General features: G+C 44.8%; 1 protein-coding gene and 1 long non-coding RNA gene across 3 annotated transcripts; one reads left to right on the forward strand and one right to left on the reverse strand.

Moving 5' to 3' along the window:
* The first annotated feature begins 340 nt into the window (after nt 1–340).
* Nucleotides 341–6551, forward strand: ING2 (inhibitor of growth family member 2). Its single transcript, XM_040582317.1, is given in 4 exon segments — nt 341–430; nt 1315–1599; nt 1601–1907; nt 5280–6551. Coding segments are annotated over 4 exon segments (1353 nt in total). The 3' UTR covers nt 5951–6551.
* A 2861-nt stretch (nt 6552–9412) lies between these two features.
* On the reverse strand, nt 9413–18309 carry LOC121092387. Of its 2 annotated transcripts, XR_005829278.1 has the most exons (4): nt 17977–18309; nt 17102–17197; nt 13580–13696; nt 9413–11869 (listed from the first exon to the last, which is right to left on the reverse strand). It is a non-coding gene; the product is annotated as an uncharacterized LOC121092387 (long non-coding RNA). The 2 variants fall into 2 exon arrangements; XR_005829273.1 differs by having other exon boundaries at nt 9413–13696.
* Between the last annotated feature and the right edge of the window lie 439 nt (nt 18310–18748).

Consider the following 18748-nt stretch of genomic DNA (forward strand, 5'->3'; position numbering starts at 1 on the left):
AGCTTTTATCATGGGTAAGAGCAGTCTAAACTACTGCTTCTTACAGTTGGAGGATATGAATGAACTAGATGCCGCACCCTATCAGCTGCTGCAGTGAGAACAGCTTGGCAGCGGAGCACACTTGTGTAGCAGACTAAACTTGCCTTCCCTGCACATAGCCTGTCCCTCTGCTACGGGTACAAACCTCACGACGGAAAATGCTTTTCAGAAATAAACTGTTGCACATACAGCTCACAACAGCGCCTGGGAGAGAAATACACAAGCCGCCTGCAAACAATGTAACGCGCGTACACGTTTTATTGCAATAGAACTTACTCGCATCCCCCTCCTGTCAGTCACGATGCCTTCGGAACAGGCGTGTTTCGAGAGTGCTGGCAGATTATTTTGTATGCCAAAATACTCCCGAGAAAATGAGAGGACGGTGCAAATGGTAAGGCTTCAGCATCAAACGTAAACCTGCTGCACATTTCTGCTAGCTCTGATATCTTTGCCATTATCTCCTGAAAATGTGGGGAGCTTCAGGGTTCCGACTGAAAACACAGTGCAGAGCATCACAGCCTATAGAGGGAACAAAGCGCGCTCCGCGACAGCCACAGCACATCCTCCAGGTAAACTCCCCAGCGTCTCCAAGGTCAGCGAACGTTTTTGGGAAGAGCAAATAAACAGGGGGCGACCGACCAAGGAGAGGCGCTAGCCCGCGCTACCAAGCACGCCTGGCGAGAGCAGGAGGCACGCCTGAGGGACCCCCGGGGGTCTCCCTCTGGTGACACTCCCGGTCCTCGGAGCCAGGCCCCGGCGCCGCTCCTGCCCTGCCAACAGCTCCGCAGCGGCGGGAGCTGACTGAAAGCTGCAGGTAAAACGCAACTACTCACACCCGGCCGGCGTTTCTGCGCTCCTCGGCTCGCCCTCGCACAGGGTGCGACAGGGCCGCGGCAGGGGGCACAGGCCGGCCCCGGCTGCCCCTCAGGGAGGGCGGCGAGGGCGCGGCGCCGGTTGCCCGGCGGGGCCGGGGCCGGGCATGGCGGTGCCCGGGGGACGCACGCGCCCGGCCCTTGGGGCAGCTCCCGCCCCGCGCGCGTGGCGCCTCAGCGCCCCCCGCAGCGGCCGCGCGCCCCCGTCCACACACGGGCGCCGCCGGGGCACCCGGCGCGGGGCGGGGCGGGCCCGCTCGGGCGCCGCCGCCTCACTGCGCGCTGCCGCCGGGCTGCGGGACGCGGGCTGCCCACCGCCACGGCCACGACACCCCCCCCCCCCCCCACGGGGGGGTCACCGCTCCGCCCGGGCGCGGAGGGAGTAGGCGTGCGCCTTTAAGAGAGGCTCCGCCCCCGCGCTGGCTCCCGCCCCCCGCCGCGCGCCGGGCCAGTAGGAGCGGGCGAGCGGGGAAGGCGGGAGAATGCGAACCCCTGGCAGCGCCGCCAGCCGCGCCTTATAAGGGCAGGGCCTCGCGCATGCGCGCAGCCCGGCGGCCAGGGGCGGGGGCTCCGAGTGGGTTTTGCTTCGGCGGCGGCACCGCGGCGGGAAGGGGCGCGGGACCCCGCGGCGGGGCGGCCCGGCCCGGGGTGCGCTCAGCCCTCACCGCCCCTCCGCGGCGCCTCGGCGCGGCCCGCGCAGCTCGGCCCCCGGCGGGCAGGGGGGCGGCGGCAGGAGGGAGCGGAGCGGAGCGGGGCCGCCGCGGGGGACCCCGCGCCCGGTGCGGGCGGCGCGGCGGCGGCGGCGGATGTGCTGCTGGCGCGGGGGGATGATGCTGGCGGGGCCGCAGCTGGTGTCGGGGCCGGCGGCGCCGGGCGGGGAGCGGGCCCGGCTGCTCTCGCTCTACGTGCAGGACTACCTGGAGTGCGTGGAGTCGCTGCCGCTGGACATCCAGCGCAACGCCTCGCTGCTGCGGGAGATGGACACGCAGTGCCAAGGTGGGCGCCGCCGCGGGACGCGGCCTCCGCCACAGGGCACCGGGCGGACGGGGGGGTGGGAAGGGGGCGGCCTCCCGCCGCACATGCGCCCGGCGCGGAGAGGCCGGGGCTGGGGCGGGCCCGGTGCAAGGGGGGTGGGCGCCGGGGTGGGCCCCCTGCCGGGGCCTGCGCGGGGCTGAGCCGGCGGCGTTGCCGGGGCGCCGCGTTCGCCGGCGGCCGGTCCCTCTCGGGGGAGGGCGCCCCGCGGCGGCGGCGGGGCGGCGGCCGGTCACCGGAGGCGCTGGGAGCCGGCGGTGCCTCCGTGCCCGGTGCTAGGCCCCGGCTCCGTGCGGGGCCGCTCCCGCCCCGCCTTCCCCCGCCGGGCAGCCCCGCTGCTCGAACCGGCGGTGGCGCCGCTGGAGCTGGCGGGGCGGCAATCGGTTTTCCAGCCCTTTCTGCCCCGCCGCCGCGGGGGTGCGGGTGCCGCGTCCCGGCGGAGCCGTGCCGCCGTCCCGCGGCTGATCGCTGCTGCCCGGGGGGGGGCTGAGGCGCGGCTCCCCGGAGCGTTCCCCGGCTCGCGGGAAGTTACCGCGGGCTCCGGCTTCTGCCGAAACGCGGATTAAATCCCGATCAAACCGTCCCGCCTCCTCCTCGTGGGCGACGCGGCTGCGGCACCTTCTGCCGCCGCCCTGCGCCCGGCCGTACCGCGGCGGAGCGCTGCCGCCCGCACCGCGCGGCGGGGCCCGGGCCGAGGGGTGTCCCGGGGGGCGGGCGCTGGAGCTGGCCCCCCTTCCCCTGGCATGGCTGGCTTCCCCGTGGCTTTCGGCGGGGGCTGTTAAGGCCTTTCAGCCGCTAAATGGGCCGCCTCAGAAGACGGCTATTGTGAACGGATTCTCTCAATTATCTTTCTAATTTACCCAGGAAGATATGCAAGAACGGAGCTTTTGTGAGTGTTCCGCGGTTTTAAAGTCTACGGGGCGCAGACTTGTCTGCAGCGTTTTGAATTCTCGGTCAAGGCTGGGCTGCCTGGCACGCTCATTACCTGCCCTGTCGCCGTCACTCCGCGTCTGCCTGGAATAGATTCCGCCTCCTCTTTAGGCTCCGTCTCCTGGATTTTATTCCTCCGGCCACTAACACGATACTGGGCCAAAGCAGAAGTTCGTTGCCGGATTTACCAAAGCCTCCGGAATGTCATCAACAACAAAAAGTTGCATAAAAATATTTTAGGCCCAAGTCTGAAGATGTAAAAGCAGTTACTCTGTAATTCCAGCTAGCTTAAAAGGTAGCGGTAGCTCATGCAGGAGGGACAAAGCCACTCCTGTGCTTGGAAAACTGAAATCCTTTTAGCTTTTATTAGCTCCACCAAACTTAATCAGATTATTTGTAATGAACACTTGGCCCTGGTTTGTGTTGTGCTGGGGTTTTTTTTGTGTGTGTTTTGGTTTGTAGCAGGGGTTTCAGAGCCGTTTAGCTGGCTGGCTGGATGGGATGCCTCCTCTAATCTTGGGGACCAACAAGGAGTTTGGTGAACTTTAATCTCTGTCAGTCCACAAGTTCTTTTTAATTGGGTGGTGGTCCGTTTAAAGTCTTCAGTATATCTTCATGGGCTGCGTTCAGGGAGCAGTCAACATAGGGTGAATGTTTTTCTTTGTCACAGTGTGAAAAAGTGAACAGTTACTGCTTGTGGGTTTTTCTAGGCAGGGCATTCCCATTATGGGAAATCTGTGTAACTGCACCTACATTGCCTCCTCTCCACCACCCCCATCCGCCCCTCCCCCCCAACACACACACACACAAAAAAAAGCAAGCTGGGTGGAAGGTAATGTGGCTGCAGAACATTGTACGCTGGTTATGCCTCTCTAGTTCAGCACGTACAACATACCTTACTCCATCCTTTTCAGGAGCAGAGAGTAAGTAAGATTCACCGCCACCGCTGTCAGGGTAACAGGCAAGCAATGCAGCTGAAGATGCAGGGAAACTTCAGCTGTGTTTTTAACGGTAGTTGAAATGCTAGTATTGAGAAAAAATAGGTTAAGTGAATTATTGCACAGGCAGAGTACTGATTTTTATCTTCCCCTAGTGAAGGTCTGAAACAGAACAAAATGCTGTTGGCTACTGTTGTCATACAGGTTTCAGAATTTATAGTAAAAAATGACCGTTCGTGCTTAAGCTACTCTTTCAAGATGTCAGCAGGAAAAAATAATCACTCTGAACAATGTTGAGGTAATATCTATGGTTCCCATTTAGCACAAGCTTGAATCATTTCACAACCGTACAACAGACAAATACTTTAAAAGTGAAAGCTGGTTTGTGAAACGCAGGCTTTCAGGAAGGGATAGATTGTACTGCCTATCTTTTTACTTCTAAAACAAGTAGTGTCATTCATAAATTCCCTTGCCTGTTTAAATAAAATCCTTAAGTTGTTTCTGAAGGAATCAGTACTGTAGCTAACACTGTGCATCAGGTTTCACTGTCAGTTCTACGAATCTATTTCCTTCCACGTTAGCAATTTCTCTGTCTTTTGCGTATAGATCTAGTGTAAGTTTTGATCTGAAGATACTATTTTAAAATCCAGCAGTACAGAAAAGTAGAGTACAGACTAAGGCTGGCTTATAAGGCATTTGTTAACCCTGTGTGGGTTCATTAAACTCGCTTTCAAGAACTAAATTTTATTAAAGATTCACAGCCACTCATTCAGTTATTTTGCACGACGTGCAAGAAGAAAAGCTTAGAAGTCAGACTGTGAGCCGCTCATTACTGATTGCTTAAAAAAGGAAAAGCATTTTGAGTGGTTTAAGTTGATTTAAATCCCGATTGTAACTATACTATTATGTAACTTCAGTTGTCATACTCTTTATTTAAAACGACGTCAACTTGAAAGTGTAATACCAAACGTTTAGATGAATAAGAAGGGGAAGGCAGAGAATCTGGATATCCTAATTGTGGAGTGTTATATATTATGTAATGATTATATGAATTCTGAGTTTCTTCCTGTGGTACAATAAGCTATAGCTTTAGTTTGTAGGCCAGGGTTTTGGAACTACTGTGGTAAGGGCTCTCAACAGAAATTCCTGCTTTTTCAGATGGAGCCAGGATATGGACTATCCGTGCTCCAGCAGCTATGATTCCCTTTCTTGGTTTATCCTTTCTTTTTCCAATGGCTAAAATAAGCTTGCTTTTTCTTGGAACTTAAGAATTTTTTCTTGGAACAGATTGTGATCTTACACGCTGATTTGATGACCTTGGGTAACTTGAATAAAATATCCAATCTAGCCCACTAGGGTATACTATAATTAAAATTTGTACTATTTCTCATCAGTTAAAAATACATTTCTATATTTTCTTGAGCATGTTCCATCTTGTTTAATTATTCTTACTATCTTTATTTTATAGAAGCGTTAAAAGAAATAGATGATGTCTATGAAAAATACAAGTCAGAAAATGATCCTGTTCAGAAGAAACGCTTGCAGCAGCATCTTCAGCGTGCATTAATCAACAGCCAAGAACTTGGAGATGAGAAAATTCAAATAGTTACTCAAATGCTAGAACTGGTAGAGAATAGAGCCCGGCAAATGGAAACACACTCTCAATGTTTTCAAGATCTGTCTGAGAATGAAAAGCCTCTGGAAAAGGCAAAGATGGAGTCCTGCCAGCCAGAGAGGTCTTCGCGTAGACCTCGTCGCCAGCGAACCAGCGAAAGCCGTGATCTGTGCCATATAGCAAATGGTATTGATGACTGCGATGATCAGCCACCTAAAGAAAAAAGATCTAAATCTTCCAAGAAGAAAAAGCGCTCCAAAGCCAAACAAGAGAGAGAGGTTTCACCTGTAGAGTTTGCAATTGATCCCAATGAACCAACTTACTGCTTATGCAACCAAGTGTCTTATGGCGAAATGATAGGATGTGACAACGAACAGTGTCCTATCGAGTGGTTCCACTTCTCATGTGTTGGACTCACCTACAAACCGAAGGGCAAGTGGTATTGCCCCAAGTGCAGAGGAGACAATGAGAAAACAATGGACAAATGTACTGACAAATCAAAAAAGGATAGAAGATCGAGGTAGTGAAAGCAATTCATGTTTTAAAGAGTTGCTCTTTTTATATTAAAATGTTTAATTTCCAGAGAACGCTGTTTTAGGAAATGCATAAGACTATGCAATAATTTTTAATCTATAATATTAATGGAGTATTAAAAGCTGTTATACCTTCTGTGATCTTTAACTTTCTGCACTGAATAACCAAATAATTGATACAGGGTGGCTTCAGACCTTCACAGAAGACATTACAAGCATATGGCGCTTGGTTTCAATTTAACCCCATTAGTATTTTAAAGAACATTGTGAATCTTGAAATAATGGTGGTGGGAAAGATACTGAAGAACTTCTCATGTTTTGGGAAAGGCCTTGAAAGGCCTCACCTAACTGCTAGAATCTTAACAACTGAATTTGTTCTTTATCCCAGGTCTTGAGTTCTCAGTTTTTGTGTTAACATCACACATTTGGAATTGGGGTTTTTGAATTCAGCTGTAACTGTAAAAGTCTTCCGAGCTAAAAGCAGACCTCTTCAGTGACTTTCATATGACCAGTGTGTTATTTCAAGGAAGAAAATACCACTAACTTAAGCTTTTTTTTTTTTGTCAATATTAAACTCGTCTTTGTGACTTTACACTTGGGAGTCAGTTCGTGGCTATGGTAGAATTATAGTGCATAAGCAATTTTGGATATTCTTAGTAGATTTTGTCTGCATTCTGTTGAGCATCCTGATGTGGTCTTTATTGTGGTCTCTCTAATGCCAAAACTATTTCCCTGATAGTTTTATGTTTTGCCACTGCCTATATGAGCCTTGAAGTGGTAGAAGTCAATGTCCCTTCCACTCAAGGGATCCCATCTCAGGGAACAGAAATTGCAAATGTGATGGAGCCTTCATCATGAGCAATCTCTAGAGAGCCGAAAAGTGACTTGTATTCTCTGGGATGTAAACTTTGTTTTTCTTTAAGTGGTATTTGTGTATGTGTGTGGCCACACTGGGCTTTAGGCACAGTTCTTGGACTTGGGCAATTATTCAAAAAGCCTGAAAGCAAAAGGTTTCAGTGAAAGTTTTGATAGATAAAAAATCCCCAAAACATGAGCATGACTGGTACAGAGCAATTAGATAAATCCCAGCTGGTTTCTGACTGGCTATGTAACAGTGTTGTCTTGGAGTAAGCCAGTAGTATCTAAATATTACTTGGGTCGTAAGTAGAAGTAAAACTTCCTCACCCCCATGCTTTAAAGGAGGTGGTGGGGGGGAAAAAGGTGAAACTAGCTGTACCTGTTCCTTTGCAATGGGAGATGCTGATGGAGGAGTGGTGTACCAAAGCTTGCACTTAGGGGTCCTGCTCAATAATGTTCTTCCTTGAGACTGCCTGTGTCCTGGTGGGCTTGGCAAGGCAGACAGAGCAGCTCTGCAGCGCTGGGGGGGGGGGGGGGGGGTGTTACCTCTTGGTGGGCTGCAGGTGCTCAGAAGTCCCCACAGGTCTCTGCTCTTTGCTGCTATGGTCTCCCTTGACAGCACCAAGGTGACACCATCTCTGGCCGAGCCTGATTGAAAAGCAGGTGTGCTGAGTTGAGAGCAGCCCAGAAGGCAGATGAGCAAAAAGCAAGCCACAATGGATGAATGCCACCCAAATTCCCTCCTGCCATCCCCACTAGAGGGCTGTGATGGCCCGGGGCTGGAGGGCTGAATGCACTGCACTTGGCGTAAAGAAAGCCTGGGTGCTCTGGGGCCAGATGGTATGAATCGATGCACAGTTATAAGCGATGTAAAATACTGAGCCTGTTCCCACAGTTATGATCCAATTCCTTAACAGGACTTAGCATTTGCAAGTAATACTAGTTAACATATGGCAGACGAACGTAAAGCCAGTGGTTTGAATTTTTGCTCTAAAATTGTAGGTGTAAGTGGACTAGCTCCACTGGGGAGACCTGGACCGCAGTAAGTAAACAACTCGTGCAGGAAACTGCTGTAAGGGCCCTGACCATCAGCAGGGTAGGAGAGAAGGTGAACCTTGTGCCAAGGGCCTGTCTTGCTTTTCAGGCCGAGTAGCTAATCTGAGGTTGCAAAAATTGCTTTCTTGAGGGGGCTGGATCATGGCTACTGATGGAGAATAACCAGGCCAGCTCACATGTTGGAGACAAGTGTTATAAGCGGTCTTCTGTGTATTTTTCTCCTTTTTCTGTAGTTACAGCTTAATGATTCGTAAATTTCCTTCTTGGAAAGACTGGTTGGTAGCCTTGGGCTGGGGATTGTATCAACAACTGATATCTACCTAAAATGGCAATGCTCCCTAGTATTAAAACCAAACATCTCTTAAACACCAAAGTTGCTGAACAAAGTACAAGCGGAATTGTAACTGTTAACATTACTAATTTATCTTGAAAAGTGTGCTTGAGTTTCTACTGGCTAAATCAAGAGTATTTTTTTCCAAGGCAGAGGGAAAGCTGGGAGCCTTACATAATTGTTCATCTGGAGTAATTGCTAAAGTAGGACGTATATGTTGTGGTTATAGAAAGAAAATTTTATATTCTGAGTGGTCCAGATAAATATCTCTAATGCAGGGATGCTTTTTTTTTTATGCTAATGTCTCTACTAGATCGGAATATGAATTCCTAAGGTTTTCAGTGAAAATATTGCTGGGGAAATGGCACTTGCTTGCCTAATACATAAAATGGCTCAAATGCATTATTTTTTAACTCTGAAGATATTCCCCCCCCCCCCTTCATTTAAAATAATTGTTCATAAGCAGGTTAGCAGTGTGCCCCAAATATTCATGGGTGCCTCTAAAATTCTCTCTTTTAAATACCCTGGCTAATTTGTTGTAGAAACTTACATGAGAAAAGATCTGATGTTATCTGGTATTTAGCATTTCACCACCTTTTTTTTAATCAAACCCAGATTTTGTGGTTTTGCATCCATTTTCATAGATCAATGGTAATTGGTGAAGACGCACATAAGATGTTAGTATGAAATCAGAAAGGTAAGTAGAGAACTCTTAACATTGCCACTTAATGTTGAGTTCCTTTTCTTAAAAGGATGAACCTCACTAGTGAGGTAAAAATGAAAAGTAAACACCGTTAAACCAGTTCACCTTCAAAACACATATTGGCTGTCATGAAGTAAGTCTAAGTAACATAAATATCTGGCAATAAACACTTTGGAAGTTGATAGAAGTACATGTAACTACACAGGAACTGCTTCTTTGCTTACTGCTTGGGAACATCCTAATTCAGCATAGGTTACATTTTGTTTTCTTGAAGCATCTGAAAATATGGTGCACTTGTTCTTCCTTTTTGCATTTCAGTTTTGAAGTAATGCAAGTTCACCAGTAGCAAAAGGTCCCCACAAACTATTTAAAAGGAATGGTACCACATCAAGAGTAGTTTTTGATTATTGTCCCGTGGGCCACTTTGATTAATCTTGACAAATTAATCATTTAATCAAACCAACCTTTAAAGCAAAACAAAAAATACACCTAATAGAAACCGTACTGTTTTGAAAGCAAAATGAGCAATTTAATAATATTTGTGTATACGATAAAGCTATCTTGCTACCTCCCAGTAGTTGATGCATTTCTTTTGGACTCTGGAATTCTGCCAGCTCAGGAATAGTACACAAGATTAATACAGGTTTCCTCCAGTTGCCGTGTGTTACTTTTTATTGTGTAAGCTGCGTGAATCCAAATACAGTTAATTACCGGCCATGATAGGTACAAATTCTTTTAGCGTAGTCTTCTGCATGCTGTTGTACATTCATACCTGTTCATTGCTAAAAAGCACAATGATAATACCTCTGTATTTAAACTAGTTTTAACTGTATTTCCCTGCCAAGCATTAACTAATCTATACATCCAGAAATGGTAATGTGGTACTGACAAGTCTTGAAACTGGTACAGAACAATAAGTGAAATGCCCCATTCTTGCCTGAATTTATCTAAGGATTTTCCATTTTGGATGTTCTTTTAACACTGAAGTGGGCCTTTGTAAAGAAGGTATTTTTTAACTCTGAAGATATTTCCCCCCCCCTTCATTTAAAAGCCTCTAACTTCACCTTGAAGGAAACTACTACAGTTTGTCTGATTTAATTCTTTAAAATTAGCAGTTTGGCACTTCTGTGGCTTCTACCATTTCTGACTGAAAACAGATCTGATTCTTAAAAGTCTTAATCTGGGTTTTTATTCTTTACTCAGCTGTGCTGAACTGTACCCTGTTCAGTCTCCTGTAAAATCCAGCCAGTCTAAAGGGACAAAACCACAGCGATTGCCACACCAGCAAGTTAAGGGCTTAGAGTTCTTTCTCCCTCTTATCTGCACATATATTTCTTTTACTAAGAGGTCTCATCTCCTGTAGCTCTGCAAGTCTTTGACATTGGCACCTCAAACTGGAAAAAGTAGTGCAGGTTTCATATAAAAGCCCAACTTGCTTTAAATACTTTTCCCCCGCCCATATATACCTGAATCTAACAGAGCAGTGATAAAAGCTCCTGCAAATCGCAAAGGTACTTTATCACATCAGGTAATATGTCTGAAGTTGTTCTGTTGCGTATTTCAAAGCTAATGCTATTGTGGTGGCTGTCGCTGAAGCCTGCTTTAAACTCAAATGGCAGATGTATTAGTCCTGAAAGACAGCCTGTCTACTCGGTCTCAGCCAAGAAATGTATTGTGGGCAAAGGAAAAGCAACTTGTTAAGGCTACAGTTTAGAAGCAGCATATCTATCTTTGTTAGGGCTAGCAACCCTGGCTGTCTGCAGAGGAGACTTGAGGCAGGCCAAGTGTGGTTTGACCTGTGGAATGCCACAGACCCGACAAATTAACCGAGATGTGTGTTGGGAAGGTCTGCGCTAGACCAGTCAGATGAGGTTAGGGAAGTAGTAACGTCTGCTGTTTTGTGAAAGTTTCCTATAGGAGCCTAACTCAAGAAAGGCTGAAAACCTTGAAGGGAGACGGGTATCTCCCTGCAATTCAAAGTAAAGCATCTGTTCTTGAAGCCAGGCACTTCTTAGCTTATTCACCTCACTTCTCAAAAGTTCTTTTGAGCTACTTCAAGCAGAATCCTTGACCGTCACGGCTTTCTGAATCCTATTCACAGGTGCGTAGCTTTGCACAGTGAACAATTCCATCTCTGAATAGCTGTCTTCAAGAGATTGGAGATGCTCCTTGTTTCTTTAATTTTCAGACAGTACAGTTTTCTTTAGGTTCTTCCTGGCTGCTAGCAGATACCTTGCAAAGAAGTGTTTTTTTCAGTGGAAGGGACAGTTGGACAGCCTCTCGAGATGAGCAGGGCTGTCACTCAAACCCACAAGAATCGTTTTTCTGTCCAGTGCTAGTTAGGCGAGACATTTGACTGTCAGTGGTAAAACCAGATGTTACTGTGCAAGTGTTCAAGTCCCACAGACTTGGACATCTTAGAAGGAAAAAGATGTTTATTTTTTACTATTGTCATGCCTTTTTTATAATACATGCCACAAAAGATTTGAAATAGTTTTAAATCCTCTCTTGTGCCAATTTCCTGATTACCCTGCAGTCCTTGGAACAGCTCTAGGATTATGGATTTCCACTACAGCTGGCCAGTAAACGGTTCTATTTAGTGAAAATTCTACCAAATTTTTCATTAAACGAAGCTGTCATTTGCCTTCGAATGCAAGTCGCCTCTTACGATCAAGCTCGTATTGCATCTGAACCCTTTCTAATTTTTGGTCGGGGTAGGGCAGTTTGTCAAAATAAGCCTTTAGAACAATTTTGCAATTTTTTTCCCCAGCTAGTTCTGCTTTCCTTTGGTTTACCTGGTAGGGCAACTTCAATTTTAAGTCAGCAATGTTTTAACAGCAAGTATTACACTGGACTGCATCTCTGTTGTGCTGCAGCTGTGTTCTAGCAGAACATCACTCACTATAGCATGGCCAGTTTTGTACTTGGGGATGCACTTCACGAGTTGCATGCTGCTTTTTTCCTGAAATATACATCAAGTAGGTTATAAGTAGCATACACACAGATTCAAAGTGTAATTACTTCTCCTGTTCCAAAGGCCTGTTTTCCAGCGTAGGGGGATTAGTGCTTAGTGGGCACATAGAAAATAAAATCCTCCCCAAAGTTTCGCTTCTGCATACTTAACGGAATACCTCCACTGAAAATGGAAAAACTAGTGAATGAGTTTCACTACAGTGATTAGCTGCGCACGTTTCTACTAAGACTAGTAGAAAGTTACAGTTTATAGTTGGAGGAGTGGAGGGGAAGTAACTTGGGTGCTTCTGTGGTTGAATGTAGTGTGATTTAAGAAGCCTAAAAGGAAACTTTAATCTCCTGCTGAGAAACAGAATAAAATAAAAAGAATTCTAGAACCTTTGAGAATAACTTTCAGTAGAGAAATTAGGATAAAATCCTGTCCCAATTTAAATAAAATTCTGTTGAGCAGGGTTCTACCCAGCATACAGATTTCCAGCTTCCTTTGACTAAAGCCTAAAAAAAGATTAAAGCTCCATGGCAACTGCTATCTTAACTCCTGACAGCCATAGTATAAATTACATCTTGGAAAAACCTAATACTGAAAGTTTTATTTAGGTCACCAGTCAGGCTAGGAAATGGTAGGCTTATAGATACCACACCAAACTTCATTTTGCCCCTGCACGGTCTCAGTGAGGCAGAGGTTTTTTTGTGGGAGGCAAACTGGATGCTATGCAATTATATGCAGTATGAATTTAAAAATCTGACAACTTCAAGGTACGTAAATCTGTTTCATGCTTTTGGGGAAAAAGACTGCAATTTACTTGCAACTGTAACCTTCTAGTGAGGAATAGAGCAGGGTTCATCTGGGAGACAGCAGCCCAGACAGGTACTGTGTGAGGGGTTACCACAGGAGCTGCATTTGCTGGCAGTGGAGGAACACTATCGGTTGGTTTGTTTATTTTAAGGAGGAGAGAGATGGACAGAGGTTTTGCAATTAATTCATTTGCCCACAGGTGCCCCAGCATTCATACTTGTGGCATGAAAGCTGTGTGTCCCTTTCAGGCTTGTATGGAGATACTGCTTTCTCGCTGGTTATTATTTTGAGTGGTGGAAATGCATATAAGACTGAAAGCCTAGAATAAAGGGAACCTGTGGTAAACAAATTTCAGCTATTTGCATGAAGGCTATCTGGTACTGTTATTTCCTTAGTTCTGCTTTCTTGCTCTTTGACTATTTTTGACCCTGTCCTTTCTGGACTATGTGCTTTTCAGGCCTTGAAGAATGCCTTTAATTGTTGCCTGAGGGGCGCTTTACCCATGCCTGGTGCCCAAGACAGGGAGGGATTGCTAACTGGGATCATTGATCCCGCTGTCCAGTGCATGGCCAAAGGTGGGGCTGCATGCCCCCTAGTCTGTCGGCTGCTACTGGACACCCACAGAATTATTCTGGGGCTCCTTTTGACCTCATCAGTTAGCAAAGTTTAAGTTCTCAATATCCCATTTAAAAGGAAAAAGTACCTATCATTCCTCAAATAAAAAATAAAACTAAGATAACATCAAAACCATACTAGAGTTACAGCCCACTATATACCTACGTGAGTGCCTACTTGGAATTTTTGCCTTGTAAATGTTTAATGGTAATGTGCCATCTATTACTGGAGAAGGATGAGAAATAGAATTGTAGAAGCATTACCAGAATAATAATTGGTTTTACAGACCTGCAAGTAGGACTGCTTTTGCCCTTTCCTCCAGCAGCTGGAGTTTGCGGGTGACGTACGCCTTCATAACCTGGAGTAATGGTATGCTGGTGTTCAAATGGATCCCAAACTTTTATCCTGTGAACAAATAACAAAAACATACTCAAATACATATAGATAGTAAATTCTAGAAGAAAGAAACTAAATATAATTTTTTCCCAAAGGTGTAATACCGACATGCTAACAAGCAATTGAATTGTTAGTTGAATATACTGAGTTGTGTGAGTTAACTAGTAGAGCTGGAACATGAGATACAAGATAATCTCGCTATTAAATGGCTTTTAGGAGAGTTTTAGAGATGTTTAGAAAACGGTAAATTACTTGGATTTCTGAGTGTCAGATCGCTGGAATTTGCATCAGTGCACTCTTCATATTAATTTTATAAAACTTGGAAATGTTGATAATAATTTAAATCATACAGAACCATAGCATTGAGCATTTTCTAAATAAAAATGCATACTTTGGTTATGATTTTTCAATGCAGTAATCTAATCTAATGATAGTATACACTGGAGTGGCAAATTAATCCATGTTATGATTACATTTTATTCAGCAATAGAAGGTGAGGATAGTTTTGAGTCTTTCCCCTCTCATGCTATTTGTAGTAAACCACAAAGGCTTATTTCTGGGTGATTTTATGTAAAGAATGTTGCAATAAAATTTGTGGTTATCATACCAGAGCTGTTCTAAACCCGACTTCAGAAGACATACCTCCCCACTCCCAGATACGAGGTAAGTTAACAGATCTTACCTCACCTGATCAGGTAATCAGATTAGGTAAGTTAACAGAGCGTGTGTTCATTCTTACGCCCGTGCAGCAGTTGGCCCGGCCCTGCATGCCGTGGGGATTGTACTTAATGCATTAGCTGGTGAAGCTTTACAAGCCACAAGACTTGTCTTTCTGTAAACATGCTATGCACTTTTGAAACGTGCTAAAGGATAAAATGTGATGCTTCCTTGAAAAATGACATATTAAGTATTTAAATTTTTCTTTAAAGAAATCCTGAATGTTTTGCCACACGCTTGTGACTCTTGCCACAGAGAGAGAAGTGGTTTGGGGGAAGCAGGTCAGACATAAGTCTCGTATTTAATAAATTTTTTTTCCTAACGCGCCTCTCTTGTATTTAATAACTTCTCATCTGTACTTGCTGGCATGAGGTACAACAGCAGAGAAGAAAGCACCCACGGATTTCAAAGGCTTGACTTTGTGGAGTGCACCAGAGTAACTGAACTGCGGCTCCAGTAACTGCCTACTGTAAAAGGCTGTTAAAACTTACGAGAATTAAATGAAGTGGAGAGACATTTAAAACTTTCCTTAATAATTCCAATCATGCAAGTCTCCCTCACAGAAGGAACATCCTGACTGTAACCAGAAACATTTCTGCATCTGTTCTGTCTCTGGATGAATCATTAAAAAAAACCCCAACAATTCAATCCTGGTATTTTGGAATACAGGAATTCTGTCTTTGAGACAGAAGTTTATTCAAAAAACTCATTAGGGAAAAAGTTGTTACTAAATTAAGATCATGTTAGTATGCTTGCCGAAACAACAGATCATTTGTTAAGCTCCTTCCTGAGCCTTATGGCTGAACTAAATCTGCACATGAAGATATGTAAAATATGCCCAGATTATAGTCCTAGTTTTCCTTCTCACTAAATTAAGCGTGGCTTTTAAATGGAATTATCTGATGAATACAAAAATGACATACTTCCATTCAATTCTGTGTAGCTGAAGCAAAGGTCTGCAGGCTGACTGTGCTTTCAACCACCTTTTATTTTGCCACTGATACTATTTTCTAACAGCTTGTGCCTTTCCTCTCTGCCCGTTCCTCCAAAGGTGTTGTGCAAACACTCTCTTCAGCAGATGCTTCATATTCAACAGCCTGAATAACTGATAAGACCAAGCTGCAATTTTCAGTTGTGGGTTTGGCAAAATAGGGAATCTGCACAAAGCAGGTTCTGTCTCTCTTCAAAAGCTGCCTCTATTAAAAAAAAATTTGGAAAAGCCATGACTACATAATGAGGTTGAAACTGTTTATTTTTGCCTTGCATAGCAAAACTGAGGAGAGACACTGGGTACAAGCTCCTGCTCTAAAGCCAGTCATGCAAACGCTGACTAATGAGGTGGCACTAACCTCATTCCTGTAAGATACTGCTTGTGTTTTCAGCAAAATAATACCCAAGTTTCTACTGAAGGTTTAAGTGCATCAATTGAAAGCATCTAAGGTATCCCTAGTTACAGTCATCTAACTCAAGGCTCAAAACTATGGCTGATCTGCTGGATCAGGGTTCTTAACGATCCATGGGAAGTAACTGAAGCAATAACTGTGGTATTGCTATTTCTGCCATGCTTTTTGAGCCAGCAGGAAGATACGCTACTTTAACAGAGGTATTATGAGTTTCAGTTGAAGATGGTGCCGATCTAAACAACTCCATCAAAACAGACTGTATAATAGCTTTGGCATAGTTTTATGTCAGTGTATCCGTTCAAGCAGATCTCTGTTTAAACCTTAAATAAAACCCGTTAGAGATCACCACGTACGCTGTTAGTCTTGGAAAAACCCTGACACAGCACAACTACAGAGGCTGACTGGACTTCGAACCGCTCTAAATAAGTGGCAAGCAGAGCTGCTCTTGGTCGTCTCTCATTACTACCGTGCAAGCCTTAGAATCTTCTAAGTCTTATTTTTATACTTATATAGACACTGGAATCCTGTCACCTTATACTGGAATCTCACTGGGTGGTTGGGGATGGCTGGCTGCCTTCGTGACTAAATTTTCCCTAGATCCCTTTATTTTGTTTGATGCTTGTGCTTCTGAATTGTACCTTCTTCAGCCTAGAGTCTCCCTGTGTGGTTTGTGTCACTGTGATTGGTGACACATTCTACTCGAGTGGAATGGTCAGCATCTACTTCAGCTGGGAAAAGAGTGGGCCATTCACAAATAGTCATACTTAAAACCTGAGTCCCATATCAAGAGAGTGCTGCTTAATAAAGATGACACGTGAGAAAGCCGAATCTCAAACGAATCATGCAACTCTTTTACTAATGACTGCTCAGCATTCCTGCTCATTTCCAGTTAAGAAGGTCAGAACATGTAAGCAGAAACTAATATATCTGCCATTCTAAACCATCGGTTATCTGTCATTTGTCTTATTTCTTAAGGCAGCAAAAACCTGGCAAAGATAACCAACTGTAGTTTTATCATACTTAGTGAAAGGATGCAAGTGGGTGGAAAAAAATGATGTAAGAGGCATTTTGTTTGAAAATATAACTCCAAGTAATTTTGCCAAACATTATAAATCCTTGACTTACCAGCAGAAGCACAAAATCTCTTAACTTACTCTTTGCATTTCATGGTTACCTTATCAGCATTAGCCAGCTTCCTCCTTTTTCCTTTCTAAGTGATTCGGTAGAGGGACTTCATGATTGTGGAGTATTACATTCATGTAATAACAAAAGAGGAACATATTCAGGAGTTTACTCATTTTTCCATCATGACTCCAAACCCGATTCTACTGGCATCATCTGTAACTGCCAAGCAGTACACATATGGCTCATTTTTCAATAATTTTTAAACCTAAAATGTAAAAAAAAAATAGTAATTTTAAGTATTTGTCAGATAAACACCTCTGCTTTTAATTTGACATTAGTCTTAATGAACAGGACTGTAATGATTATTTTAGTACAATAATTAATGACAATAAACCCCCCCTAGGATTTGAAGAGAGTATCGTGTCACTAATTCTGTGCCGTTGCAAAAAAAAGCCCACATCTTGTGAGACGAACAGATAGGGATGCTGGTTTAAGACCTGCTAAATTATTATATGCTATTCAGTTTTGGACACCACACTTAAGGGTGGAGGGAGTTCAAATAAGTTACAAGGTAGAGAAGAAGCGTAGAAGACAATGACTTCTAATGAAAAATAGAACAAAGCCTAGAAACAAAAGGACTGAAGTCAGTAGTCCTCAGTAATGCGAAAGTTTTTGCTTCCAAGAGGAAAGGGACAATCTGTCTAAGTGAAAAGGACAATCATTAATGTCCTTCAGATGGAGCACTGAAGGTTTAAATAAGACACTAGGGAGAAAACAAAACAAAAAAAAGAACTGTCCAACCGTAATGACAGTGAAGCCCTGGAATATATTACTTTGGAAAGTAAAGATCTCCGGTGATGAAGATGCTACAAGACAGGCTAGACAATCATGTCAGCATCAGTTTAATTATAACTGATCCTGCCCTTGGGCAGGGGAAATGGATTGGATCAGCAGTTCTTGAGCTGTGGGAAGGCACTGACATATCCTTGGAGGCTCAGACAAAGCTCTAGGAGAATTTAATCTGAGATTTTTCCTTCTTCCTACCTTTTCCCCTGAAAGTTCTTTCTGAAAATCGTTTGAAGAATGTAGTATTTACTCTCAGCCAGCAGGACAGGAGGGAGAGCAGAGCCATCAGATCCACCCTACCTAAGGGCACACGCTGAGCATCGCCGGTGGCCAGCGGGGTGGACACTCGTTGCATGTTCCGTGCGTTCCCCCGGCAAAAGTGAGCTGAACTGAGTTGAAGGTTATGCTACCACAGATGCACGAAGTCCATGGGGAAAGCTGACCGTTCTCTTCCCAGCAAAATCTGGATCCACAACTCAGGCACGTTTAAAAGCATAGGATGTGATGAATGGTGCAATCCCCCGGGGTATCGAGACTAGGATCAGGGAGAGGAAGTTTTTAATGATACCTGGCGATTCAGGTGACGGCTGCAGAACACAGCTACCCAGGGACAGGATTCTAGCTGTTGTACAGAAGTACCACCGATTTCTGGAAGTGAAAATAGGGATGTTGGGATATATGAAGGGCCTATCCTACTACAGTAGAAAGACAGGCCCAATAATAATAAATTTCAGTACTGTTGAAATAATTGATCTCCTAAATCAACTTCCAGCTCTGCTTTCTAATTGTTGCATATGTAATTAATCCATTAAAAAAATTTATATTTTCCACACTTATAGAAAATTTGATAGATATTTAGGTATTTTAAGCAGCAAACCTTGATACTATACTTTGGTTCCTACCTATTGAAGAAAGGCTAGAATATTTCACAGTATTTTCTTTGGTAAGTGTTAATTTTTAGTGGAAGGGA

Source organism: Falco naumanni, chromosome 1 (assembly GCF_017639655.2).
Source record: "Falco naumanni isolate bFalNau1 chromosome 1, bFalNau1.pat, whole genome shotgun sequence".
Taxonomy (NCBI): Eukaryota; Metazoa; Chordata; class Aves; order Falconiformes; family Falconidae; genus Falco; species Falco naumanni.